Source organism: Pleurodeles waltl, chromosome 6, assembly GCF_031143425.1.
Source record: "Pleurodeles waltl isolate 20211129_DDA chromosome 6, aPleWal1.hap1.20221129, whole genome shotgun sequence".
NCBI lineage: Eukaryota > Metazoa > Chordata > Amphibia > Caudata > Salamandridae > Pleurodeles > Pleurodeles waltl.
This window is the reverse complement of record NC_090445.1, coordinates 1,390,121,399-1,390,148,820: the sequence shown is the minus strand read 5'-3', so window position 1 is coordinate 1,390,148,820 and position 27,422 is coordinate 1,390,121,399. Positions and strand designations below refer to the sequence as shown.

Genomic DNA, 27,422 nt, shown 5'->3' with positions numbered 1-27,422 from the left:
TCCCTCTCGTTCATTTCTCTGCTGGCTTGAGTGAATAATTTGAGAAATAATCCAGTGTTTCTCTTTTAATTTACTGTTTAAAAAATTCTAGAAGACTCTTTAGCCTTAACCACTACAATGAGTTTCATATATTAAAATCATTGTTTTTAGAGTGAGTGAACATTAATGGCACATAGGTATCATTCGATTGCACACATTGCTTAACACTGGGATGTTTTCTTGGAGTGTGTTGTAATTATATTTTTTGTGTGCTCTTTGTAGGTTCAAAGTTGGAAAAAAAAGAAATTTGTTCTGACTCACTATCAGATAGAATAGAAACTTAAACACAAGAATATTCTGTTTAACTTTTTTATGTTAAGGAGCAACTGAGAGCCTCGAAAATTGATGAAATGGTTCACATTTAATTTCCTGGCTGGTTCATTAGTCGAAAGGATTCTTCATCTCAAGAGAATTTATTATGTTACTGACACAGGTGCAATAACTCTAAAACTTATCAATAAAAACAATTGTTAATTAAGCATTAGAAATAATGAATATGCTTTCACGCTACCTCATACAAGCAAAGTAGCATGAAAGAACAAACAGAAAACGACTTTTCAAGTGCTTTCACAGTGAGTGCAAGCGGTTCCCAGCTCCCTAGGACTACCACCAACACATATCATTGTCTCCGTTGTTCTCAGCGTGGACCTATGGCCACGTCTCACCCAAGACATACAGATAAACTCACTTTTTAACAAAATTTCTAATGCCTGCTTAAATGGTCTCCACCTTCATTTCATGGCACTCACATTATTTTTTGTTCGTGAAGTTTGAGCCGCTATGCAGTTAAGTAAGTTTATGCAAAGCCAATAGGTTTAGCCTATGCAAATTCTGTTGACTTTGTCAATGTTTTTTTTTTTTTTTTTTGTTACGTATTACAGAACAGTTGAGCTGCTGTGCAATATAACTTAAGGTTAAAAAAGCACTGTGACACGGTTTTGGCCTCGTTATAGTGCTTTTTTTGTTAAGACATGTTGCACATCACAACTGCTGTGCGACATGTCGAAAAACATTGATGAAGCCAATAGATTTTGCATACGCAAAATCTATTGGCTTTGCCAATGCTTGTTCTTTTGGTAAACATATTTTGTACAAAAGCCGCCTTAAGTTATACCATCTCTTGGACGTTCTGAAAAGCTAAGTCATGCAGGGAAAAATCAGATCCCAAAAATAATATTTTCTCTGCTCTGAAAGTAAGTGTATTCATAAATAAGCTTCATCGAAACGTGCAAAATCTTTAGTAGACGTTTTCATTGCATTTCATTCAGGAGGCTTTCTGGTTGGGTGGACTTGAGCTAATAGATAAAAAGGGTATTTGAATAGCTTTTCCACGAACAGTTTTTTTTGTGTGTATTAGATTCTCTTAATTCTCGAATTAATCTGCCTTAATTTAGTCTCCATAGTGATCCTGCTCCTTATACATGCATTTTAAAAGTGGTGGATATCGGTCTTCCTGGAATCAATCTGGTTATATTTCGCTCCGAATGTTTCTGCAGGACCTCCTGGTTCCTGGCTGTTTTGGGGTCATCACCTTTACATAAGACTATATTCATTGCTTTCTTCCACCTTATTGAGTATGATGTATTTCCATTGACTTTTTATGGTGAGAAATTAGATCTGATGAGCCTGTCATATTTTTGTCCATGTGGTGGCAGGGACAGAAGAGTTATTATGGCATGTTTTTAGGCTTGTGGCAATTTCAGCTTTTTGGGCGGAAGCTTTTAAATCCTATAAAACTCTCATGAAATCCAAAATAGCTGTTAGACTAGAGTGATGCTTGGGACGTTATCTTCTACTTTGTATATCACGAGAAGCTGAAAGGCTTCCTCTGTGAAACCTTGTTTCTTTTGGCTCAGTGTTATTGTTCGTTGTTTTTAGTATGATCTTTGAAGACTGGAGGTCAGGGGACCACGAAACTGAAAGTTCCAGCTTTTGATTTATCTGCTGTAGTTAAACATATTGCTTTTGTGATGTCCTAAGCAAATGAGTAATTTTCTGACCAGTTTCTCGCTTGGAGACCTTACTAACAAGCATTGACAAAGTCGATAGCTCTCGCCTATGAAAGAGCTATTGGCTTTGGCAATGTATTTTAGCCATGTTGTACACTAGTGGTGGCTGCTGTTCAGCATGGGTAAAGGTTAATGTTGTGGCGTACAAAAAAAAATGCACACACAAGGAGTCGCCCTTTCAGAATTGCTGTCAAGTACAAAGCTCCCAGAACTCTGCCTGCAAAACAGATACACTAAAAAAATGAATGTGACCTTGTGTAACTTAGTTTGTGCTCCTGTAAAAGGCTCCAATGCCTTTGAGTCAGGCCGAGTTGATTTGGCGCGATGAAAATGTTTTTTTTTTTTAAAGAAAAGAAATAGTACCTCAATCACACCGTGACCAGCGGACTGACACTAATTAAGAGAAATCGTCACAAACAATGGAAGTGACACAAGAACTGGTGCCTGAGACATGCTGCTGAATTAGAAGGCATTTAAGAAAGGCACTTAGATACCATAGGTCGCCAAGTGACAATAGCGCATGCATTCTTATTGCAGGCTGGACCTAAAAATGTCAGCTGAGTTAGCTTAATTCTGAGAAGATTTGAAAAGGTTTCTAGTATCCTGAATTCAGACTGTAGTTTCATTCCAATCATTTCTAGGAGGGCGCCTTCATTTTTTGGCCCTTCAGCTATGTCCTGTCACATTGAAACAGGAGTTTATGCAAACTGAAAATCATTTGTAGGCAACTTTCTCTGTGTTAAGGAGTTGGTCAAAGTCCAGGCTCTCTTGCCGTGTTTTAACAAGTAATAATGTAGCATTGAATGTACTGTTCAAAAAAGGGATACTGCCTATCCCCACAGTACTTCTAAGTCGTGGCTCATTACCATTGGCAGCCTCCAAGTCCACTTCTGTTTACAGCCTAATTCTTTGATGTTTTCTTTGGTACTGTGTCTTGTTGCTGCAGGGACCTTTTGTGCATCAGCCAGGGTAGGTCCACACTGATTTTCAAATTGATGCCATCCTGTGGCATGAAATCGTTGGTGCAGAAAATAGTATTCTTATAGGGCATAAAATCAACTAATAACATAAGCAAATTTTATACTTTTCGTGAATGCTTCTTTTATCGAAGCAGTCTTAAATGGTTGGGTGGAGACTGTTTTTCGCCATCCTTCTTCAAGACAGTTATGCTTTTTGGAATAACTCACAGTTGCTCATGAGTGTAGCATATGTGTTAAGGAAGAGTGTTATCCATATTGCCATGCAATTGCTTTTCATGCATGGTATGTTTGATCACAAAGTGGAATTTGAATATTTCAGTAGTCTGAAAAGATCAAGAAATGCCCTCTTATAATAATGATGTCAGGTATGCTTGCAGGAAAGTAGCCATATTCTTGAAAATACTTCAGCCACATCGAGACCCTTGCTTTAAAAGTTGTAACACCCCCCCCCCCCCCCCCCCAACCAACCCATCAGCAGCACGTCAGAAAACCTACAAATTACTTTTAAAAAATACAGTAACGAGCATGTCTGTGAGCAGGATTGTTGGATACCATGTATGTATTCTGTTTACCGGTGCATAAAGTTGTTTGTATTAAAACAGTTATAGAATTGCTTTCTGCACTGCCACTGGGAGTCACACCAACAACGCATTTTATTTATTTATGTGAAGTTAACTCAAGTTTAGTGGTTGTGAGTATTTTCAGAAAGTGAAGGAAAGGGATTTTGTTTTTATGATAATAGGACTGTGTAAGAATTATTAGGAAATGTTACTATTTATGATCTGTAGTGGGATAATATTTTTTTAATTTTAAGGCAAAACAGAAAATCTTAGTTTTTAGAAGATTAGTATCATAGTGTAATCATTTTATTCAGTGATCATACTAATTGCAAGATGTGAATTCTGGTTAAAAAGGCTTTGTGGTACAAATTATATGTGCTGCCCACTGTCAGCCCGACTCCATTGGGAGACTGAAATCTTTTTCGTCCCAAGAAAGTGAAGATGTATGGTTTTGGAATGTTTTAGCCGGTCTTCTGTTGGCATGGCTTTCTTCAGTGTACAGATTGCTCCTGTATTACTGTTTTAGAAAGAAATTAGCAGTTGGAAGGAGTCATGCGTTTGTTTTTTCTTTTTTGCTTTGTGTATGTTATTTTTGTTTTTATTTTACCTGTGTAGAAATTACATTTCTGTTCTGAAGTGCACCTCAAAATAAAGCTTAATCAGGTGAACATCCCTTGAGTAGTAAGTTTATTCTCGTAGCTAAATTGAGCACAACAGTTTATAATACTCAAAACTTTCCCCCCTATAATCCAAAATTCCTAATATGTTAGCCCCTCTTTTTCTGAACTAATTTACCTCTGTGCAGTTCTCTTACCCCCCTTTCAAATCACACTTACTCTGTACTGAATGTCTTCAGTGAGAGCCACAGTTTGGACTTAACACCCTGGTGTGCTTCCTCAGCTTAAGAAGAGTCACCAATGAAGTTTTGCCTCCTACAAACACAACAAATGTAACTTCCTCTGCTCTTATCTAGGCAGCAAAATGTCAGTCTCAATAAAGACCTTCATCCAAGGTGCATGCCTATATCAGTTGTCCTCACAACTCGCATGGCAGAGGAGTACTGTGTTGATCTTAAATGTGAAAATGGGTAGAATCTCTACTACCAAACTTCCATTATTTGTTTGTCTTATCTGTTATGTGGGATTTTGGTAATCTATTCTCTGACACTAACTGAATGCCATGTGTCTCTTCACAGCAACATGTTTATTTTTATCAAAAAGTACAAGTGCACAGAATATGTTGCTGCCCTGGAACTATAGTGGGCCATTAAGAATATTAAAATATCTAGCAGTCTATAAGAAGACCCGGGCGGGGGGGGTGGAATTTAATATAATATCTACTTTACTGATCTACAGGTTGCTTCTTAAATTTGCTTGTCCTGCAAAAACAGACTTGTCCCTTTAGTGCCACGTAGTGTGGTGATAAATTATGGTAGCAATCTCATTATGTAAGATCTCTGATAATAGCCTCTCTGATTATGCCAGGGCTACTACTATAGTAGGACCTGAATAACTGCAATTTCAAACCGTACTATAGCAATTTCCTTAATTTGCCACCTTTTCCATAGATCTACACACTGGGCTGGAGAAAGCAGTAAGCAATAGTTCCAGGGCTGGAATTCCTTTGAGTCTTCAAAGCTACTAACTTGCATGTTTTAAAGATTTTCACCAGCTGTTCTCTAATCTTTTCTCATGAGAGAGGTTGGAAATTTACGCCTGACAATGGCAGTAGTTGAAGTCCTTTCAGGGTTTGGAAAAAAGTGGTTGGAGGGAAAGTGAACTTGCAAATAAGGTGGTGTCCCTAGTAGCCACGGCACGAATGATTGGTTTGGAGATCCAATGCTGAATCTGAGCACAGTGAAGACGCTCAGTTTGAGAAAGATCAAAATCTGCCTTATATTGCAAGATTGACTTGGTGGCTGTCTGATCAAACATACCCTAGCGCCTTAACTTCCCCGCCCCCCAAAAACACAGGTGTGAAGGTGGAGGTTATAATGGAGGGGTGTGTATGGAAATGGATCAGTTGTCATCCCTCTTAGCTTGGCTTAATTACCCTAGCCTTTCAAATTGATGCTTATGGTGTACTGAGAGGCATTTACTGGTCTATGTGGCTTATTTAACCAGACACGATCCCAAAGGACAGTGGGTTATGGCATGGTCCATTTTGTGCCAATTCTTCACAATGTCGACCGTAGACCATTATATTACAATTCTCCATTGGGATGTGGTGTAGTAGTGGAAAACACTAAATATATATATGCCTGTCAGTCATTAGTAGGGGGTGTAGTGGAGAAAAGTTCTTTGGGGAGGGAGGGATGCTGTTCTAACTCCAAGATATTTTATGGGCTTTTATGCCCACTTCAAGGGAAATGCAGCTTTCAGTTTAGTTGCTTCATCTTTATACAAAGTTAGGTTCAGCTCCTTCACCTTTAGATGTGTCATAATATTTTTTATACCTTGGATGACAACACAGTCCACATAGAGCAAAATCTTATATTCTCACTCAGATTCCAGTCACTGACTCAAATTTTTATCATACAAGCAAATGGTTTGATAAAGAGTAAATAGAAGTGGAGATAAAGGGCACCCTGTCTAATGCCCCAACAGAGTGTAAAGGGCACCAAGGTCTGGCCATTGAGGACAACTCTTACTTTCGGTGTGCATAGGTGGAAAATATCATTTTCCGGAAAGCAGGGCTGAAACCCATCTTCAATAGGGTGAGGCGCAGGAAGGACATGTCCATCTGGTTGAACGCTCTTTTAGCATCAAAGGGCAAAAAAACTGCCAGGCTTTTTTAACCAGGAGGACGGCAGTGTTAATATTATCATGAAGCCACTCTGGTCGGGGTGCACCAAGGGTGGAAGTATGTCCTTGAGGGTGTAACCTAGAATATTGGTATACAATTTGGCATCTATATTAAGGAACATAATAGGGCAGTCGGATGGGCAAAGCCTAGTGTCTTTGCCTGCCTGGGAAGGACTGCGATAAGGGCTTTCCCTACGGTAGGTGTAATTGAGCCTGCTCCAACACAATGGTTAAAAAGGGAAACCAATTTGGGTGCCATACGAGATATCATCACAACTTGATGTGATCCTATCTGATCCAGGACCTTTCCTAATTGTAACAATTTTATAGCTAGTTTTGCCTCCTAGTTGGATTGGCTGTCTCAGAGTCCCACTGGTAGTGAGATATTTTGAGGAGCCTAATCCTTTCTCACGAGCTCGCCTGCCCTACCCCAAAGTTCAACCATCTTGGATAAAGGGCAAAATAGAAGTGGCAAAATTCTTCAAATTTGTTCAAGTCGGCAGTAAGGATGACCCCACTGCTGTGAGAAATCTCTTTAATATATTCTTTCTTCCTTCTGCCCCTAATATTCTGGCAAGCTGAGTCTTTACGTTGCACCAGTGATGGAGAAGAGCAAGCTCCGCCTTGTTAGTGTAATGTATACAGTGAAGGGTGTTCTTTGCTTGATATAAATTGCTAAGCCCCCGTATTTAGTGAGTGCTAAGCAGTGGTATGTAATTGGATATGCATTGTCTTAGTCTCCCCTGGTTCCGCCACAAATAAAGGGTTTCTTATGTATTATATCCAGTCCTGTATTTCTAATGTGCTTCCAGAAAGCTCCCTGTTTATTGGACGTATTGAGACCTTTTACATTAAGGGTGACTATATTAAGCCGTGTAGCCATTGGGGATAAAAGCCAATGAGGTGAGTGTGTATAGCAATGAAGTTAGAAGCAGTAAGACTTGGCAGGCCCCCAAATCCTGCACCCCCAACCAAAAGCCAAACAGAATCAAAAATGTAACCAAAGAAAATCCACAACAACCCAAGACAATAAAGGCAAGCAGGAGAGAGACAGGAGGTCTACTCCAGTGGCTGCATTCGGAGACAAAGAAGGGTCCAAGATGAGGATGGGGGAGCCATTCTTGATCCCCCAGGCCCCGCTGTAAGACTCTGCTCCAGCCTGTGCGGCTCCAGATAAAAAAAAACCACTCTATATACCCTGACTCATTGTTTTGTCCACATCATGAAGATTTTGCTGAAGCGTCCGGGAATGGTAGGCAAGCTGCTCTTCTGACCTCAAAGGCGACGTGCTGTTTGCCCCAGCTCAAAGGTGAGGCCAAGAGTGGAAGTCCATCTGTGCCCGACTCTCATCACTGAGCTTTTTAGTGATAACTTTAAAGTCAGCCCGTATTTGAAGAATCTACTGTGCAACATCCTGGAAGACAGTATAGGTATGGTCCTGGAAATTAAAAGTTCCCAAGTTCCTCGCTTTCTGTAGAACTTCTAACTTTTCATATAAATGAAATTTTACCTAAACATACCTGGGACTTTGATTTTGGGACTTTGATTTTGGGACTGTTGTTTTGGGACTGTTGTTTTGGGCCCACCCTGTTGATTGGGACCTCTGGATGGTCGCTGCCATTGAGGACAGCATGCCTATGACCAAAGCTCTTAGTTCAATGTCTGGGACCTCCTCGTTGAGGCCCAGAAGCCTCAAGTTCACTCGTCTTGAAGGTTCCTCCAAATCCTACAGTTTGTCAAGTGCAACTTATAGTAGCGCCACCAATATGCCATTCCTGGTCATCACAAACAAATAGTTCACTTCTGATGGATACAACTACCTGTGGATTCCTCACCTGATGAATACTCCCATGGCGCCAGCATTCAACGGAAATCTTCTTACTAGTCTCTGCACGTCGACGAGGACGTCACTCTAGCCCACGCGACGCCGTCTGACGTCATACAGGCAATAAGAGGTCCTCGCCGACGTGCCGATGACAGTTCCCTTTTTTCCGTGCATTCGAAACGGTTATCTTCGAGGGAGCTACTGTTACCTTCGTGGTTACAGTGTATTGTCTGCTGCGTAGTCTTCTCTGCGGTAATAATGTCTCAGAGGAAGTCGGGTTTCAAGCCCTGTCGAGAGTGTGGGGGCAAGATGTCAGTTACAGATCCTCACTCCGACTGTCTATGGTGTTTGAGCTCCGACCACGACGTCTCGACTTGCGATTCATGTCAACACATGAATCCGAAGGCCCTCAAAGAGCGTGAGGCCAAGTTATTCATGGCAAAGTCAAGAAGGAGAAACATCATAAGAAGTCTTCTTCGCCAAGGTCTCACCGGCGTCATCGAGACTCCCGGCGCCGTAGAGACTCACGACGTCATTCCAGCAAGGAGTCTCGTTCGAGGTCACCTTCGGCTCGGCGTCGGAGGACTTGGGAGGTCAGCCCCACGGTCACGCCGCATCCATCGACGCCGTTGCCCTCTCCGGCGTCACCGACTTCGCCTGGTCAGGCGTCAGTGATTAAGGTGGTGCAGCCTCTTGTGTTTTCTCCGGCGTCGCAGACGTCGAGGCCGGCGTCGGGGTCGCCCTCGATCCAGGCACCCCAGTATCCGGCTTTTCCCACTCCTGGAGCCGATAGTACCGCGTTTCTTAATGCGATGTATACCATCTTTCAGCAGATGGCTCCAGGAGCTGCTCCGGCTGGTTCTTCGGGGCCCTTGGCCTTTTCGTTGGGTGATCCTGCGCCTCTTCGGCCGGCACCCTTTATGCCCTTTTTCCCTTTTGGGAATGTGGGCTCGGCGCCGGTGCCGGCGTCGGTGGCCGCTCCGGTGGCTTCGGATGTTTCGGCCCCGGAGGTTGCCCCTCCGTCGAAGTCAGGATTTTGCCCTGTGACTCCGGTTGGTCCATCGGCTCCAAGACCTCGTCCTCCGGCTCCTGCCTCGGCGCCGAAACTGCCTGTGGCGCCGGACGCGGCGTCAGATGCTTCTGGAGATCAGCGCCGTTCTTCGACGTCGGCGGAGGCCATGTCGACTCCGCGTATCGAGGAGAGACTTCATTCGAGGAGGCGTGCTCTCCGTCTTTTAGAAGAGCAAGAGTACCAGCGAGTCCTAGAGGAGGGAGAGATTGAGGACTCTGGAGACGGACTGCATGGTCTGGATACAGCCAGTGGGCTGGACACTTCCCCTGAGTGGGACCTTTCATCTCCAGGGGAATATACGGAGGAGGCTGCTTCCTTTCATGCTGTGGTGAGGAAGGCAGCGAGCATTTTGGACCTGCCTTTGCCGGTGGCAGAGGCGAAGCAGAATTTGCTGACAGAGGTATTGCATCCGGCCTCTGCTGCAGCTGAGCCTCTCTTGCCATTTAATGAGGCTTTGCTGGATCCGGTGTTGGAGGTGTGGAAGAAGCCGGTGTCTTCCTCGGCCGTTCATAGGGCTGTGGCCAGGAGGTATCGAGCTGCACCATCTGACCCTGGCTTTCTCTCTTGACACCCTACGCCGGAGAGCTTGGTGGTGCAAGCCTCCTGTTCCTCAAAGTCAGCGCCTGGTTCCTTCCCGACGGTGCCTGGAGACAGAGACTCCAAGAAACTGGATGCGCAGTCCAAGAAAATATTTTCGTCATGCAGTTTGGCGTTGAAGGCCACCAACGCAACGTGCATTCTGGGGAGGTACATCCATGCTCTGATGGATGATATTTCGTCTTCATTTACGGAGCTTCCCCAGGGTCTCTTGGATGTGGTCTCGGACGCCCAGGCTGCCGCGACCCAGATTATCCAGTCTGGGCTGGACACGACCGACTCGGTGGCCAGGGCGATGGGCACGGCTGTGGTGGCAAGAAGACAGGCCTGGCTCCGAAACTCAGGGTTCTCTGCGGATGTGCAGTCGACCCTGCTGGACCTCCCGTTTGATGGGGACAGACTGTTTGGAGCCAAGGCAGATTCGGCCTTGGAACGATTTAAGGAGAGCAGAGCCACAGCCAAATCGTTAGGACTGCAAGCTCCTTCTTCCTCTGCCTCTTCTAGAATTTTCAGGAGGTTTCGGGGATTTGGGCGTGGCTCTTATTCCTCTTCTTTCGGGGGAGGTTCCAGCAACCCGCCTCTTCCCTCCCCTATAGGTCATTTAGAGGGAGGGGGAGGGGTGGGGTCCGTACCAGAGGAGCCTCTCAACAGCACTCTGCCTCTTCCTCGTCCTCTGGAGGGGTGCAGCAGGGGAAGCAGCCTTAGGCTTCCACCGTTTCCCACTCACTCCTCTCCTGTAGGGGGAAGATTACAGCATTTTCTCCACAAGTGGAAGTCTATCACAACGGACACTTGGGTTCTCGGCATTGTGGGAAAAGGCTACGCCCTTCCCTTTCGGGAGTTCCCGCCCCTCATCCCGCCCCGCCCATCTTATTGTTCAGAAGAACACCTCCTGTTGCTAGAACAGGAGGTTCAAGTCCTCCTTTCAAAGGGCGCGGTAGAGTTGGTCCCAGAGCAGGAAAAGGGTTGAGGTTGTTACTCAAGATACTTCCTGATTCACAAAAAGGATGGTCAGTTGAGACCAATCCTGGATCTGAGGATCTTGAATTGGTTCCTCAAACAGGAAAAGTTCAAGATGCTGACCCTAGCACAGGTGCTTTTGGCGTTGAACAAGGAAGATTGGATGGTGTCTGTCGACTTGCAGGATGCTTACTTTCATATCCCGATACTCAAGTCGCACAGGAAGTATCTCCGGTTTGTGGTAGGGTCGCAGCACTATCAGTTTGCGGTCCTCCCGTTTGGTCTTACTTCAGCACCTCGAGTCTTCACAAAGGTGATGTCAGTGGTTGCGGCGGAGCTCAGAAGGAAGGGGATAGCAGTATTCCCTTACTTGGACGACTGGTTGATCAAAGCCAAGTCCCCGGAGCTTGTGTCGCATCATCTGCAGTCAACAACCCAGTTGTTGTTCGACCTGGGCTTTTCGGTGAACGTGCCCAAATCTCACCTGGAGCCCTCTCAGCGCCTCCTGTTCATAGGGGCAGTACTGGATACAACATTGAGTCGAGCCTTTCCTCCGCCTCAGCGGATTCAAGATATTCAGGAATTGGTTCCAATGTTTCTAAATGGAGCGGTAGTTCCAGTCCTCAAGGTCCTTCGTCTGCTCGGTCTGTTCGCCTCCTGCATTCTGTTGGTCACGCATGCTCGCTGGCACATGAGGGCTCTTCAGTGGTGCCTCCAAAGGCAGTGGTCTCAACACAAGGGAGATTTAGAAGGTACTGTCAAGATCTCCAGAGATGCTGCTGTGGAATTGAAGTGGTGGATTGCGGGCAACAATCTTTCACAGGGAAAGCCGTTCGCGCAGTCGCCACCAGTGGCCACGGTCATAACGGATGCTTCCACCCTAGGATGGGGAGCTCATCTGGGGGATCTGGAGATCAAAGGGCTTTGGTCTCCAGAGGAACAGGTGTTTCATATCAATCTGTTGGAGTTACGGGCTGTACGTCTGGCTCTCAAGGCCTTCCTCCCATCCCTTCGTGGTCAGTCGGTACAGGTCCTGACGGACAATACTACCACGATGTGGTACATAAACAAACAGGGAGGAGTAGGGTCGTACCTTCTCTGCAGAGAAGCTCTTCGGCTATGGTCCTGGGCAAAGGACCATCAGATTTGCTTGGTGGCAAATCATCTGGCCGGGGTCTTGAATGTACGTGCGGACAGTCTCAGTCGCCAATTCTCGGCAGACCACGAGTGGCGTCTCCATCCAGATCAAGTCTGTTTATTCTTCCAGATGTGGGGGTTTCCTCGGATAGATCTGTTTGCCACTCGGGAGAACGCGCATTGCCCGTTATTCTGCAGCCTCCAGTATCCGATGCAGGGAGCGTTGGGGGACGCGTTTCAGATAACCTGGTGCGACCAGTTGCTTTACGCGTTTCCCCCCATACCCTTGATTCCTCGAGTGTTGAGGAAAATTCGCCAAGACCGGGCCCAAGTCATCTTAATAGCTCCGGATTGGCCAAGGAGGGTATGGTACTCCGACCTTCTCCAACTCTCAATGTGCCCTCCGCTCCGTCTCCCTCTCAGGGCAGACCTCCTCTCGCAGTCGCAGGGGCAGGTTTTACACCCCAACCTCCAGAGTCTGCACCTACATGCTTGGAGATTGAACGGGGCAACCTGAGTTCCTTCTCTCTCCCGCCTGATGTAGTGGATGTTATCTTAGCGGCCAGGCGACACTCCACTAAATCTATCTACGCTAATAGGTGGTCTAAATTTGTTATGTGGTGTGGAGAGAGACAGATTGATCCCTTACATGCTCATCTGTCACATGTTTTGTCTTTTGCACTGTCTCTAGCGCAGAAAGGTTGTGCAGTGGCTACCATTAAGGGTTATTTGTCGGCCTTGTCAGCCTTCATTTATCTTCCAGACCAACCATTAAATCCCCTATTGTTCTCAGATTCTTGAAAGGTCTTCTGAATCAATATCCTCCAAAACCATTCGTTATGCCTCAATGGGATTTGTCCTTGGTCCTGACTTTCCTTATGGGGTCCCCTTTTGAGCCTATGCATTCTTGCCCCTTAAGGTATTTGGTTATTAAAACAGTATTCCTGGTAGCTATAACATCTGCAAGGAGAGTGAGTGAGTTGCAGGCCTTATCGGTTAAACCCCCTTATATAACATTTTATGGGGATAAGGTGGTGTTGAGGACCAAGGCTGCTTTCCTTCCGAAGGTTGTTTCACCCTTCCATTTGGCTCAGACAATCACTTTGTCCACGTTTTATCCTCCGCCTCATCCTTCAAAGGAGGAAGAAAGACTACATCGCCTGGACCCAAAAAGGGCGTTGAGCTTCTATATCGACAGAATGAAGGATATCAGGCTGGAGGATCAGCTGTTTGTCGGATACGTGGGCAAGAGGAGAGGAAAGGCAGTCCACAAGAGAACACTCTCCAGGTGGGTTGTTCTTTGCATTAAAATCTGTTACTCTTTGGCAAAGAAGGATCCGCCTGAGGGCATTAGAGCTCACTCCACCAGAGCTAAGTCGGTCTCTTCGGCCTTGGCCAGGGGTGTTCCTGTGGTCGACATCTGCAAGGCCGCAACTTGGTCGTCCCTTCACACTTTTGTGAAACATTACTGTTTGGACTCTGAGGTCAGAAGGGACGGTCATTTTGCACGGTCAGTGCTGCAGGATTTCTTGGTTTGACCATTTAGGCACCCACCGCCGGGCGTGGTACTGCTTTGGGACTCTATTCATCAGGTGAGGAATCCACAGGTAGTTGTATCCATCAGAAGAACGAGTTACTTACCTTCGGTAACGACTTTTCTGGTGGATACATTAGCTACCTGTGGATTCCTCACGGTCCCACCCGCCTCCCCGTTGCCTTTTTGGTCTCTCCAAGCAATCCTTGAGTGTGCTCCTTTTGGTCTTCAAAGTTGCAATACATTTTGCATATATGATATTTGTATATATGTGTATATTTATATATAAATCTATATATATATTGGGTATATACATGATTCGTATGTATAAATATATTTATTTGTTTAAAAAAAAAAAAAAAAGGTTATATTAAATCTACAGCTATTTTATTGCAATGTTGTGTGATTTACAATATTAAGAGATGTTGCTTTGCTCTTTCATTGCATTGGGTTATTATTATTCTCATGCACATAAAAAATGTTGGTACTGTCATCGGCACGTCGGCGAGGACCTCTTATTGCCTGTATGACGTCAGACGGCGTCGCGTGGGCTAGAGTGACGTCCTCGTCGACGTGCAGAGACTAGTAAGAAGATTTCCGTCGAATGCTGGCGCCATGGGAGTATTCATCAGGTGAGGAATCCACAGGTAGCTAATGTATCCACCAGAAAAGTCGTTACCGAAGGTAAGTAATTCGTTCTTCCAGCTCTTCCAGTATGGATTTTTCCTCTAATATCCTTTGACCCACCTAAATGACGTATGAACAGAGTTCCTGTAGCTTTCTCTCTATGTTAGAGCAGAGGTCCTGCGGGCCCCTATCAGAATTGTGGTGGAGTTTGTTGTGGAGTTACAATGTAAGGCTTTCCAGTAGGTCCGCTTTCACCAAGGACATCGTGGCTGGGTCGCTGCTAGAGTGAGACATAAGCGAGTCACAAACACCTGCTGGGTGGCAAGGAGGTTGGTCCAAGTAGGTTAGAAGGCCTACACAAGTCGATTTCTGTTTGGTATGTATAGGAAGGTCAGTTGTCAGTGTAGCAGGCTGCAGACATCCTATGGTGGCAGTCCTAAGGGGGGGGGGGGGGGGGGGAGTGTTCAAATCTTATCTGATGTGCCAAGAATGCAGAGCCTAAGTACCATTATGAGCAAGGCGGTGCATCAGTACTCGGGGCATTCCCTTGGCTACCCCCCCCCCCCCCCCCCAAGTTATAGTCAGTAGAGGTGCTCTTTGTCCATAAGTGCTGGCCAGGCTCCTCTGTGTATGGATGAGCAGATAAGGTAGAAATATGACTCTAAAGGCGGTTCCAAGTGGCCCCTTACAGTGACCATGGCAACTCGCAGGGGGAAGCTGCAGCACAGCGGGCCAGACAAAGCATATGCACCAATGAAAGTGAGCACAAGCTGCGCCCTTCATGCTCTCTTTGGGGGGGAGGGGGGGAGTGGGGGAGTGGGGGGAGGGGGAAGGGGAAGAGAGCAGTGCGCTTCAGGCCCCAATACAAGATATCCTCCACCACCCAAGTGTAGGTCTCAAAACAATGCCCCTGCTCCAATGGCGTGTATTTGAGTCAAGAATGAGACACTCTACACTTAGCGGGCCTCCAGGCATGCTGCACCGGCGCGGCCCGCCAGTCAGTGTGTGTATATGCAGAACCCGTTCCGATCCATCAGGCATAGCATTTCCCACAGCTCATCAAGGGCCCTGCAGCTGTGCTCAAAGCAGGAACCTGCATAGAGATAAAACCATAAAACATGCCTGGCTATACGGGAGCACGCCTGGCTAATCTGCCATCATGACCATTATTACTCCCACCCCTCCTAACCCCTGAGAAGAACAAGGAGCATTTTGAGAAGGAAGTGCTGGATGTGTACGACTCAGCAAGTGAGTCTTCACCTGGATTTCTTTTCCGTAGGCTATGAAAAAATACAAACAGCATGTGGCATCAATGAGGCAGTCTAAACTTCAGATGGGTCTGCTTCATTTGATTGTTTTCTGGCAAGTGTATATCACATAAGGGCATTCTGCGGGCACCATTGCCTAGCATGTGTACATCCCAAAGAGTAGTGAATAAGTTCGAAAAAGATTGAAAATTGATTGCTTGAAAATTGTTATTTGTTGTATAATATTATATGAAAAGCTCCATTTCTATCAGGAAGTGGATTACTCCACATTGGCTGGTTCTCTTACCAGATTCATAGACTTCAAATAGATGTAGAAACTTTGCCTACTTTGGAAGATTTTAATTGGGCAGTTTGAAATTCTGCTGTACTGTCCAGTTCCTGCCAATAATGTGCGCAAAGCGTGTGTTCATATCTTAGGGTCCAGCCTTGCTTATCTCAGCAACACCAACTTTTTTACATTGATGTGACACAGTTGGATTCATTCCACAATCTGCCTTGAGAAAGCGGAGTTGATTGGCTTTCTTGCTTTGCTTTAGGCATATGCCACCAGATACTTCCTATATTGTCTAGTATTAGTCCTTTTAGTGTTGCAGCAGAATTTAAAATTCCCATGCTGCTATATGTATAAAATGAGCATAAAATAATTGATTGTCCACGGGGCACTCTTTAATGGGAAAGGTATCATCTTGAGACACCTCATAAAATGCATTCAATCATCGAGATTGCTTGGTCGCACATCCTTATTTTCATTGAGGCTGTTATGCAGTGAGTGGGAACGTCTTCCTTCTGGGATCCTTTAGATACTGCTTGTCATGAGATGTGCTTTGCAACCCTTCAAAGTTTAAATGGACCCCTCTATGCTAAGTGAATCTGTGCACAAGATTTATGTTGCACTCTTGGGTCCGACTAATCACCTTAGTGCATCATCTTGCAAAGTTACACTCCGATACTGATCATTTGAAATGGCTATTTTAAGCATTTTTGATTAAAGCGTGCAAACCATCATTTAACTGCTAGTCACAGAGATTAAAATATGCTACTTGATTACCACTTAGTATGTTTAATCACCTAAAGGAGCCTGGCGGCATATCCTTCCTTTTGCTTGGGTTGACTAAACCACTGGTGATGATGGAAAATACTCCAAACTACTGAATTCGGTATGTTGAGCCTATGGCAGACTGGTAAAAGAAAAGTTCGTTGATGGACTCCAGAGTCAACAGAGTTTATTGCTTTCATAGGTGCAAAGTAAACGCCAGTGCTGTGTTAAATAACATGGTTTTAAATCCAGTCACCAATGGGTGTCTGAGTTCATTTCATTAGTTGATAGAGTACATGTTGCTTGGTAGGAGTACCATAACTGAGTTGTATTTTCATTGGATTCCTGTGAGTGATAGGTTATGCTGACTAAGTGTTCTGCTTCTAGTTCTATATTTAACTGATGCCTGCATTCTCCTCTTGAAATAAAGCAATAGTAAAATAATTGTTATGCTTCATTTTCTTATTAGGCCAACAAGAATCTCCCAGACAGAAGAGAGTCGACCACCCAATAATGTGATCAGGCAGCCACTTGGTCCCGATGGATCACAAGGTTTCAAGCAACGTCGATAAATGTGGGCCCAGGTTCCTGCAGCGGAATGCAGGTTTGCCTGCTTTGGGTCACACTGCCGAGGCACCGCCGGCAGACCGATGGACATGAGCAAAGGGAATGGCCTGATTGGACTTGCACTGTGATCCCCTTTGTGCCACCCACTGTGACCTTAAACCCCATGCACTGTGACCCCCCTCGCCCCTTAGCTCCGGGCACTGTGATTGCCACATCGATATGCGTTGTGCCAAGTCACTGGTCAAGGAATAATAAGGTGAGGGAGGGGGGAACCCCGGAGGACCCTTCAAAGGCAGGAGAGAGTATGGACTTGAGGTGGCTTGTGTGCCACTTTTGTTAAAGCTAGCGCAAGCAATAATGTTAATGAAATTTTGTGGGGGTGGGTAGGGTATGAGTAGGTTTGTGTTTCCCACAAGTCGCTTTTTTTTTTTTTTTTTAAATTAATTAATTCCTGGTGTGCATGTTGCTCTCCTGGCTTGAGATGAAATGGTTGGCTTCAGTTTTCTTTGGAATTGTTTTTTCAGTATTTCAAGTCCATCAGATTTACACATGCATGGCAGGGGTTTTAATTGTTCAGAGATGGAATGAATTGGTTTTTACAGCGAAAGATAGTTTAAATTGATCTTTGATAAACTGAGGTTGAGCAAAATTTGCAATTCAGTGCTTAGACCTTTTCCAGGTGGAGTTAAGCAGAGAAGCACTGGGGAGAGAAAGACTGGCCTTGTTCACTTGCATTGTTTTCCTTTGACATGGCCTTTGGGCCCAGCAAGAGCCCAGTTCTTTTGTATTGTTGTATCAAACTTAATATGTCCTGGGCTTGATTGGGAAGGAAGGGACTGTGATGACTTGAGTGATTGGTAGTGATACTTCTGTAGTCTAAGTACCTCTCCCACTTTGGCACTTGCTGAAGCTGGACATTCTGCTATTGCCCAGACTTCAGTTTAGGGATATTAGGGATACATTAGTTTTGGTGTTTTTGTTTTTAACTTTTTTTTCCTTTCTTGTGTTTTTTTTTTTTTTTTTTTTTTTTTTTTGCTGGTCCATTTTTGTGCCAGTCTAAAGAAGGATACAGGGTGGCTGGTGCCATGATGCTTGTGCTATCCCGTGATCGGATCAGGAGTGCGGGTGGGACAGAGGTCATCCATGTTTATGCCGCAGACGTGGTGGTGGTGTTGCCGCCCCCAGTTATCAGTTTCCATGCAGCCTTTATTTAGATGGGCGTGTCTCTGTCATTCTTTCAGTTCATGGTACAATGTCAGCTCTGTACCATACACTTTTAATTTTAGAATCATACTATTGGGAACAAACCATGCAAAATAAAGTTTAAAAAAGCTGTCTTTTTTTTTTTTAGATTATTTTCTAACAAACCTTCAATTTATTGGCATTTATTCAGTTTGTTCCCACCCCATCACATAGAAATGCTATTGTTTATACATGAAGTGTCTGTGAATGCATCACATACTAAGCATAGCAAATATATGGCTATATTGCACCAACATAGTACGATCTTGAGTTGTCAAAGCTATGTATTGAGACTAGAGTTCAGGCTCTCCTCTGAGTCCTCATTTCCATTGAGTGATTTATTCCAATTCTGTTGAATGCTCTAACTTTACCTTAAACCCACTGGTGCTAATCTTGCAGTAAGATATTTATTCCTGTGTAACCTAATTACAAGCTTTACAAAAAAAAAATCTTTATTAGGCGGTATTTGAGAAAACAAAGTATTTGCCGCCTTAGCCCATCACAGCTATACCTAGCAGAAAGAACCTGACTGCCAAGACAGAAAAAAAGCCAGTCTGCCTGGACAAAAGACTGGGTTCATAATGTGAGCAGGAGAGGTTAGCAATAACATTTGAAGTGGCGACTGTAATGGAGTTGCGCGCTTGTGGCTGGATGATGGGGAGAGTTGAAGGGAAGACATTTAATCATGGTGTTTTCGTAGTATAATGGTAATTACTAATCAAATACCTAGAATGTACGGGAGTGCACATGCTGAGCAAGAAACTGGATAGTATTGATCTTGTAATAACAAAGTTTCTCTTTTTGGTGATTTAAGTGTAGAGCCTTCTTTTGCCACCTTAAAGGTTGTATACCATGTTAGTCTTGGTGCTAACATTTCTTCCCCTACTACGTAAATTAAAATGACCGATTGTTGTGATAAATGTTTCCATTCTCTCTAGGAAGACTGCGGTACACTTTTTTAAAACCACGCAAAACTATAAATGTGTGTGTGTGTATAGATATATTCACAGAAAAAAAAGATTTACATGGACATTATAATAATGTTCTGAATTTACTTGCTCAGTGCCATAGAAATTACTTATTTCAAGTAACTATAAATCGCGCCATAGGTTAACTAACTTGCGCCCTCGACATGCACAGTTTTCCCTTCAGTAGATTTGCAACAAATGTGACTGTGATAGTATTGATATTATAAAAGATGTAATGAGCGCTGCAGTGTCTGGGCTAACTAGCAGTGCATGACATGGGCGCAAGATATAGTTACTCTAGGGCGTGACTGTTCGCATGGCCCCCCCCTCCCTGAGCCATAAATGGCCCTGGGCACCCCATTCCCCAGAGTCTGCTCCCATGCTGCTTCCCTGAGTACCCACCACTGGGACATAGCAGCTTCCCTGTCTGCAGCAGCACAAGCAGGTAAACCTGTGGTTGCTCTTGCATGGTGGAAGCATTTTAAATCCTCGCCCACCAAGCAAGAGCGAACATCTACTATGCTCCAGCTGGCAGGAGATTTAAAAATGTTCCTGCCTGCTGGGTGTGGACTTGAGATCTTTAGGCAGGGAAACTGATAGAAATATTGCTACCGCCCGCAGAGAGCAGCATTATTAGTTGCTCCCTGAAGGTGGGAGCCATGCCCAGTGGATGCGGGGAGCCGACTAGGGCTGTGAGGGTCTTGGGGCTCCATTGTAGCCCCCATAAAAAGTGTACTGCAGAATATGCACTATACATTTAACCAACGAGGTAATTATTAATTAGCCAGTAAGGTACTCCAGTTGGGTAGACATTTTGTGCAAAACATTGGTTGGAAAATAAGCAGGCGAGGATCTGTTATGGCAGAATTCTTATTTCACAGCAATTAAGCTTAACCGGAAGCCCTTGCAAATATAAACATAGCAGTTGCCCCCAGCCAGAGCCCCTCTTCTGTAAAGGACAAATTATCCTAACTTCTTGTGCTTGGCCAACGCAAAGAAAGTGTGTTTTGTCTGCTATTCCATGTTGAAAAACTATCTGAAATCCTTGATGTCGGTGAATGCATTGTTCTGTTGGCGCAGAATCTTCTCCTTAGTAACTGTGACAAGTGGGTTCTTTCCGGTCATCTCGTGGTAAGAGCAGAGTCCATGGCTCTCCCTTTTAATTACCATGAGTATGTGAATGCACAAAATGTCCAAGAAACTCTACCCGTTTGACACTGCTCCACGTACGTTAGTAGTATGCAACAATTTTCCCTCCTTTTTCCAGGTTGATGAACAGCTTACCAAAAGAACCCTGAATGTGTGTTCCCGACGATTATGGTGACGCATTATTGAGACAAAGGAACATGAGCTCATCTCCACCAAACAAAGAAGCATTTACTTCATATAATTTAGAGGAAGTACCCTTTTTTGGATGGTGATTCAACTCTTTGTTAACACAGATTTCTGTATAAAAAACACTTGAGGAACAGTCACAAATCCAAATGGTACAAATATAAATACTGCTCCTCCCCCTAATATTAACACCGGGTTCTGGGGAATGGGGTTTCAGGGGCCAAAATCTGCCTGGGAGGAGGGCCGCACCGCCCCTCCCATTTATTTCAGAGTGGTCCTGGGGGATGGAGTCCAACCCTGATGAGGCTTGGAGGGGGTGGGGGGGGGGTGCGGGGCCAAAAGGCCTCTCCCCTCTATTTAAATAAGTGGCCGCAGGGAATGGAGTCTCCTGGGCTGGTACAGGGTTGGGGAGAGGGGGCCAACACAGGTCCTCCCCTTCCCTTTAATTTAAAAAAATGATCCAGAGAAATGGCGCTGCTAAGTATAACTTATGAAATACTGTGGTATTTTTTCATTTAAGAATGCTAATGTTTACGGTGACCAATTCATCTAACTATAACGTTACTTTAACCTTGGTGTTTTTTCCGTGAAAAAATATATATAGGCATATATAGATATACACACTAAGGTCAAGGATAAGTTATAGTTAGGAAAATGTTCTGTATTCTTTCTATAAAACTCAAATTAAACTATACAACCAGAAATACTAAAGTTATGGTTATAACCTACATTTATGATTTACACACCACCTTAAGCTTACTGTAAGTTGCACACCTCCATACAATCTTGTTACCTCAGTCAACATTCTCTTGCAACTTGTCCATTCACTGCTTATTCATATTTCATAGCATTTTTGTTTCACCTTCACCTTTCACAGGATTTCATCGTCCTCCCTAAAATGTTGTACCTGTAAGGACTTAAAGGTCATTACTGTCCCAACATGGTTTTACCTACACTGATTTTGGTGTCATTACCATCCATTTGGATAAAACTTCTGAATTTCCCTTCTGCAACAGTTTGCCTCTCTTTTGACAGCACTAGTATGACTATCAGGACTTACTGAGCTCTTGTGATTAAGAGCTGTTTGCCACTGTTGCCCTGGGACTTAAACTTACCATTGGATCAAAAAATGAACAGCAAGTGTTACTGAAGGTGGTGATGTGGGTTTAGAGACTAACAACTCAACTGACATCCGATAGCAGGTGTTCGATGGCATCTGTTGCTGCAGATACACATGTTTGGCACAGTCCGCTGCCTGGTGTTGGGCTCGGAGTATTACAAGTTGTTTTTCTTCGAAGAAGTCTTTTTGGTCACGGGACCGAAGGACTCCTCCCTCTTCGGCTCCATTGCGCATGGGCGTCGACTCCATCTTAGATTGTTTTTTTCCGCTGTCGGGTTCGGACGTATTCCTTTTCGCTCCGTGTTTCGGTTCGGAAAGTTAGTCAGAATCTCGGAAGAAAGCGTCGGTATTGTTCCGTTCGGTATCGGGATAGTTAGGTACATCGACACCGATCATCGGAAGACTTTGGGGCAGTTTCGATCCCCCATCGGGGCCTGGTCGGCCCGACCGCGTGCGACATCGAAGCCGATGGAACGGACCCCGTTTCGTTTCTGCCCAAAATGTCACAGTAAGTATCCTTATACAGATCAGCACTTGGTCTGTAACTTGTGCTTGTCCCCCGAGCACAAGGAGGATACCTGTGAAGCCTGTCGAGCCTTCCGGTCCAGAAAAACACTCCGGGACCGAAGAGCCAGGCGTCACCAAATGGCGTCCACGTCGACAAAACAACGTTTCGACGACGAAGAGGAAACATTCTCGGTTCCGGAATCAGAATCCGGAGACTCCGACGTCGAACAACAGCAACAAACTGTGAGTAAGACGTCGAAAAGTAAATCCATCGACAAACCAAAAGCCCAGGGGACGCCACTGCCAACAGGCCATGGCTCGACCCTAAATCAGGCGACCCGTCGAAGGGGCCGAAAAAGGGCACGCCCATAGCGAAGACACCCGACTCCGGACGAGGGACCGCCATGGAGCAACCTCGGAGCCGAGAAAGCGGCTCCGAGAGACAAAAACAAGATATCGGCACCGAAAAACATCGGCACCGAGAATCCATGCCGAAAGGAACAAAAATTCTGTCGGTGCCGAAACCGAAAAAACATTCTCTCGCGGCGCCGAAAAATACCACACCTTCATCCTACTCAGAGGAACATGGACTAAGTGGCCAAATGCACAAATTTGGACAAGAGCTCCAAAGTGTAGAATCGGACTACACACAAAAGAGACTGTGCATCCAGCAAGATACAGGGAAGATATCAACCCTTCCCCCAATCATGAGGAAAAGAAGAATCGGACTTCCAAAGGATGACGCACAACCACAAGCCAAAGTGGTTAAAAAAGTCACGCCTCCGCCCTCTCCACCACAGGCATCGCCGGCACAAACACCGCCACAAATGCACTCACCAGCGCAAACTACCATAAGTTATGACGATCAGGATCAAGACGCTTGGGACCTGTATTACACCCCAGTGCCGGACAATGATCCCGAGTCATACCCCACAAAGCCGTCACCGCCAGAGGACAGTACCTCCTACTCGCAACTGGTGGCTAGGGCTGCAGACTTCCACAATGTCCAACTGCATTCCGATCCTATAGAGGATGATTTTTTATTTAACACCCTCTCGGCTACACATAGCCAATATCAATGTCTCCCAATGCTACCAGGGATGTTACGGCACGCAAAACAAATTTTTGAGGAGCCCGTAAAATCAAGAGCCATCACCCCAAGGGTGGATAAGAAATACAAACCACCACCCACAGACCCAGTGTTTATTACTTCGCAGTTACCACCCGACTCTGTGGTAGTAGGGGCAGCTCGCAAAAGAGCAAATTCACATACATCTGGCGACGCCCCACCTCCGGACAAAGAAAGCCGAAAATTTGACGCCGCAGGGAAAAGAGTGGCATCACAGGCAGCCAACCAGTGGCGCATCGCAAATTCACAAGCGCTGCTGGCCAGATATGACCACGCACACTGGGACGAGATGCAACTTCTCGTAGACCATCTTCCCCAGGAATACCAAAAAAGGGCGCAGCAAATAGTGGAAGAGGGACAAACGATCTCAAACAATCAAATCCGCTCTTCACTAGACGCAGCCGATACTGCAGCAAGAACAGTCAACACTGCTGTCACCATAAGGAGACACGCTTGGCTACGCACTTCAGGCTTCAAACCTGAAATCCAGCAGGCTGTCCTTAATATGCCCTTCAACGAGAAACAACTGTTTGGCTCTGAAGTGGATACAGCCATTGAAAAACTTAAAAAGGACACGGACACGGCCAAGGCCATGGGCGCACTCTACTCCCCGCAGAGCAGAGGCTCTTTCAGAAAAACTCCATTTAGAGGGGGGTTTCGTGGCCAACCCACAGACACCACCAGCCAACAATCAAGAACCACACCATATCAGGGTTCCTTCCAAAGGGGAGGTTTCAGGGGATATCGGGGGGGTCAATTCCCAAGGAGTAGGGGAAGATTCCAGACTCCAAAAACACCTCCACCTAAACAGTGACTTTCAAGTCACGCAACCCCTTCACTCAACACCAGTGGGGGGAAGACTAAGCCAATTCTACCAATCTTGGCAACAAATTACAACAGACAATTGGGTTTTAGCAATAATCCAACATGGCTATTGCATAGAATTCCACAACTTCCCACCAAACATCCCCCCCAAAACACGCAAAATGTCACAACAACATTTAGAACTTTTAGGACTAGAAGTTCAAGCACTACTGCAAAAGGATGCAATAGAATTAGTACCAGTACAACAAAAAAACACAGGAGTTTACTCCCTGTACTTTCTAATTCCAAAAAGAGACGAAACATTGAGACCAATATTAGATCTCAGGATACTAAATACCTACATCATATCGGACCATTTTCACATGGTCACACTACAAGACATCATTCCACTGCTCAAACAGCAAGATTACATGACCACATTAGACCTAAAGGATGCGTACTTTCATATACCAATACACCCTTCTCACAGAAAGTACCTACGGTTCGTATTCAAAGGAATACATTACCAATTCAAGGTGTTGCCATTCGGAATAACAACTGCACCAAGAGTGTTCACAAAATGTCTAGCAGTGGTAGCAGCACACATCAGGAGACAACAGATACATGTGTTCCCTTACCTAGACGACTGGCTAATCAAAACCAACACAGTAAAAAAATGCGCAAACGACACCACTTTTGTCATACAAACCCTTCACAAACTGGGGTTTTCCATCAACTACACAAAATCACACCTAGAACCGTGTCAAACACAACAATATCTAGGAGCAACCATCAACACATCAAAAGGAATTGCCACTCCAAGTCCACAAAGAGTGCAGGCATTCCACAAGCTAATAAGTGCTATGTCTCCAAACCAAAAGATACAAGCAAAATTTGCGCTAAAACTTCTAGGCATGATGTCATCATGCATAGCCATTGTCCCAAACGCAAGACTACACATGCGACCCTTACAACAGTGTCTAGCATCACAATGGTCACAGGCACAGGGTCAACTTCAAAATCTGGTGTTGGTAGACCGCCAAACATACCTCTCGCTTCTATGGTGGAACAGAAAAAATTTAAACAAAGGGCGGACATTTCAGGACCCAGTGCCTCAATACGTTATAACAACAGATGCTTCCATGACAGGGTGGGGAGCACACCTCAATCACCACAGCATTCAAGGACAATGGGATATACACGAAACAAAATTTCATATCAATTACCTAGAACTGTTAGCAGTATTTCTAGCGTTAAAAGCCTTCCAACCCATAATAACACACAAATACATTCTTGTCAAAACAGACAACATGACAACAATGTATTATTTAAACAAACAAGGAGGAACACACTCAACACAATTGTGCCTCCTAACACAAAAAATTTGGCAGTGGCCGATTCACAACAACATTCGCCTAATAGCACAATTTATTCCAGGAATACAAAACCAACTAGCAGACAACCTTTCGCAAGACCACCAACAAGTCCACGAATGGGAAATTCACCCCCAAGTTCTGAACAAGTACTTTCAAATTTGGGGAACACCCCAGATAGATTTGTTCGCAACAAGAGAAAACTCAAAATGCCAAAACTTCGCATCCAGGTACCCACACCGCGAATCACAAGGCAATGCTCTATGGATGAATTGGTCAGGGATATTTGCGTACGCTTTTCCCCCTCTCCCTCTCCTTCCATATCTAGTAAACAAGTTGAGTCAAAACCAACTCAAACTCATACTGATAGCACCCACATGGGCAAGACAACCTTGGTATACAACTCTACTAGACCTGTCACTAGTACCGCATGTCAAACTACCCAACAGGCCAGATCTGTTAACACAACACAAACAACAGATCAGGCATCCAAACCCAGCATCATTGAATCTGGCAATTTGGCTCCTGAAATCCTAGAATTCGGGCACTTGGACCTCACACAAGAATGCATGGAGGTCATAAAACAAGCTAGAAAACCTTCCACTAGACACTGCTATGCATCTAAGTGGAAAAGATTTGTTTACTACTGCCATGCCCATCAAATACAACCAGTACATGCCTCTACTAAAGACATAGTAGGATACTTACTACATTTGCAAAAAGCAAATCTCGCTTTTTCATCTATAAAAATACACCTCGCAGCAATATCTGCTTACCTACAAACTACTCATTCATCGTCTCTATTTAGAATACCAGTTATTAAAGCATTCATGGAAGGGCTAAAAAGAATTATACCGCCAAGAACACCACCAGTTCCTTCATGGAATCTTAACATCGTCTTAACGAGACTCATGGGTCCCCCTTTCGAACCCATGCATTCCTGTGAAATGCAATATCTAACTTGGAAGGTCGCATTTCTCATTGCAATCACATCCCTCAGAAGAGTAAGTGAAATACAGGCATTTACCATACAAGAACCATTTATTCAAATACACAACAATAAAATAGTTCTAAGAACAAATCCAAAATTTCTGCCAAAAGTAATCTCACCATTCCATTTAAATCAAACAGTAGAATTGCCAGTGTTCTTCCCACAACCAAATTCTGTTGCTGAAAGGGCACTACATACATTAGACATCAAAAGAGCACTAATGTATTACATTGACAGAACAAAGCTGATCAGGAAAACAAAACAACTGTTCATAGCTTTTCAAAAACCACACATAGGAAATCCAACCTCGAAACAAGGCATTGCTAGATGGATAGTCAGATGTATTCAAACATGCTATCTTAAAGCCAAAAGAGAATTGCCTATTACACCAAAGGCACACTCAACCAGAAAGAAAGGTGCTACAATGGCCTTTCTAGGAAACATTCCTATGAGCGAAATATGTAAGGCTGCAACCTGGTCTACGCCTCATACGTTTACTAAACACTACTGTGTAGACGTACTAAATGCACAACAAGCTACAGTGGGCCAAGCTGTACTAAGAACATTATTCCAAACTACTTCAACTCCTACAGGCTAAACCACCGCTTTTAGGGGAGGTAACTGCTTTACAGTCTGTGCCAAACATGTGTATCTGCAGCAACAGATGCCATCGAACTGAAAATGTCACTTACCCAGTGTACATCTGTTCGTGGCATTAGTCGCTGCAGATTCACATGTACCCTCCCACCTCCCCGGGAAGCCTGTAGCCGTTTAGAAGTAGATCATGAATCTTAAACTTCTGTACATTTGAAAAAAATTATTATAAACTCTTAACGTACATACATATTCACTCCATTGCATGGGCACTATTTATAGCAAACAACTCCATCCTCACCCTCTGCGGGGAAAACAATCTAAGATGGAGTCGACGCCCATGC

The 27,422-nt window shown here is 44.6% G+C and overlaps 1 protein-coding gene across 3 annotated transcripts in view; it reads left to right on the top strand.

The window, feature by feature from the left end:
• SZRD1 (SUZ RNA binding domain containing 1) overlaps positions 1-18,351 on the top strand; it is a 52,349-nt gene extending 33,998 nt beyond the window's left edge. For all 3 annotated transcript variants that reach the window (XR_011205033.1, XM_069240720.1, XM_069240721.1), the window contains one exon: positions 16,918-18,351. Coding sequence is in view for 2 of the 3 variants with exons in the window: in XM_069240720.1 (XP_069096821.1) it covers positions 16,918-17,020 (103 nt within the window). In the remaining variant the exon portion in view is untranslated. The remainder of the gene's footprint in view (positions 1-16,917) is intronic.
• The last annotated feature ends 9,071 nt before the right edge of the window (positions 18,352-27,422 follow it).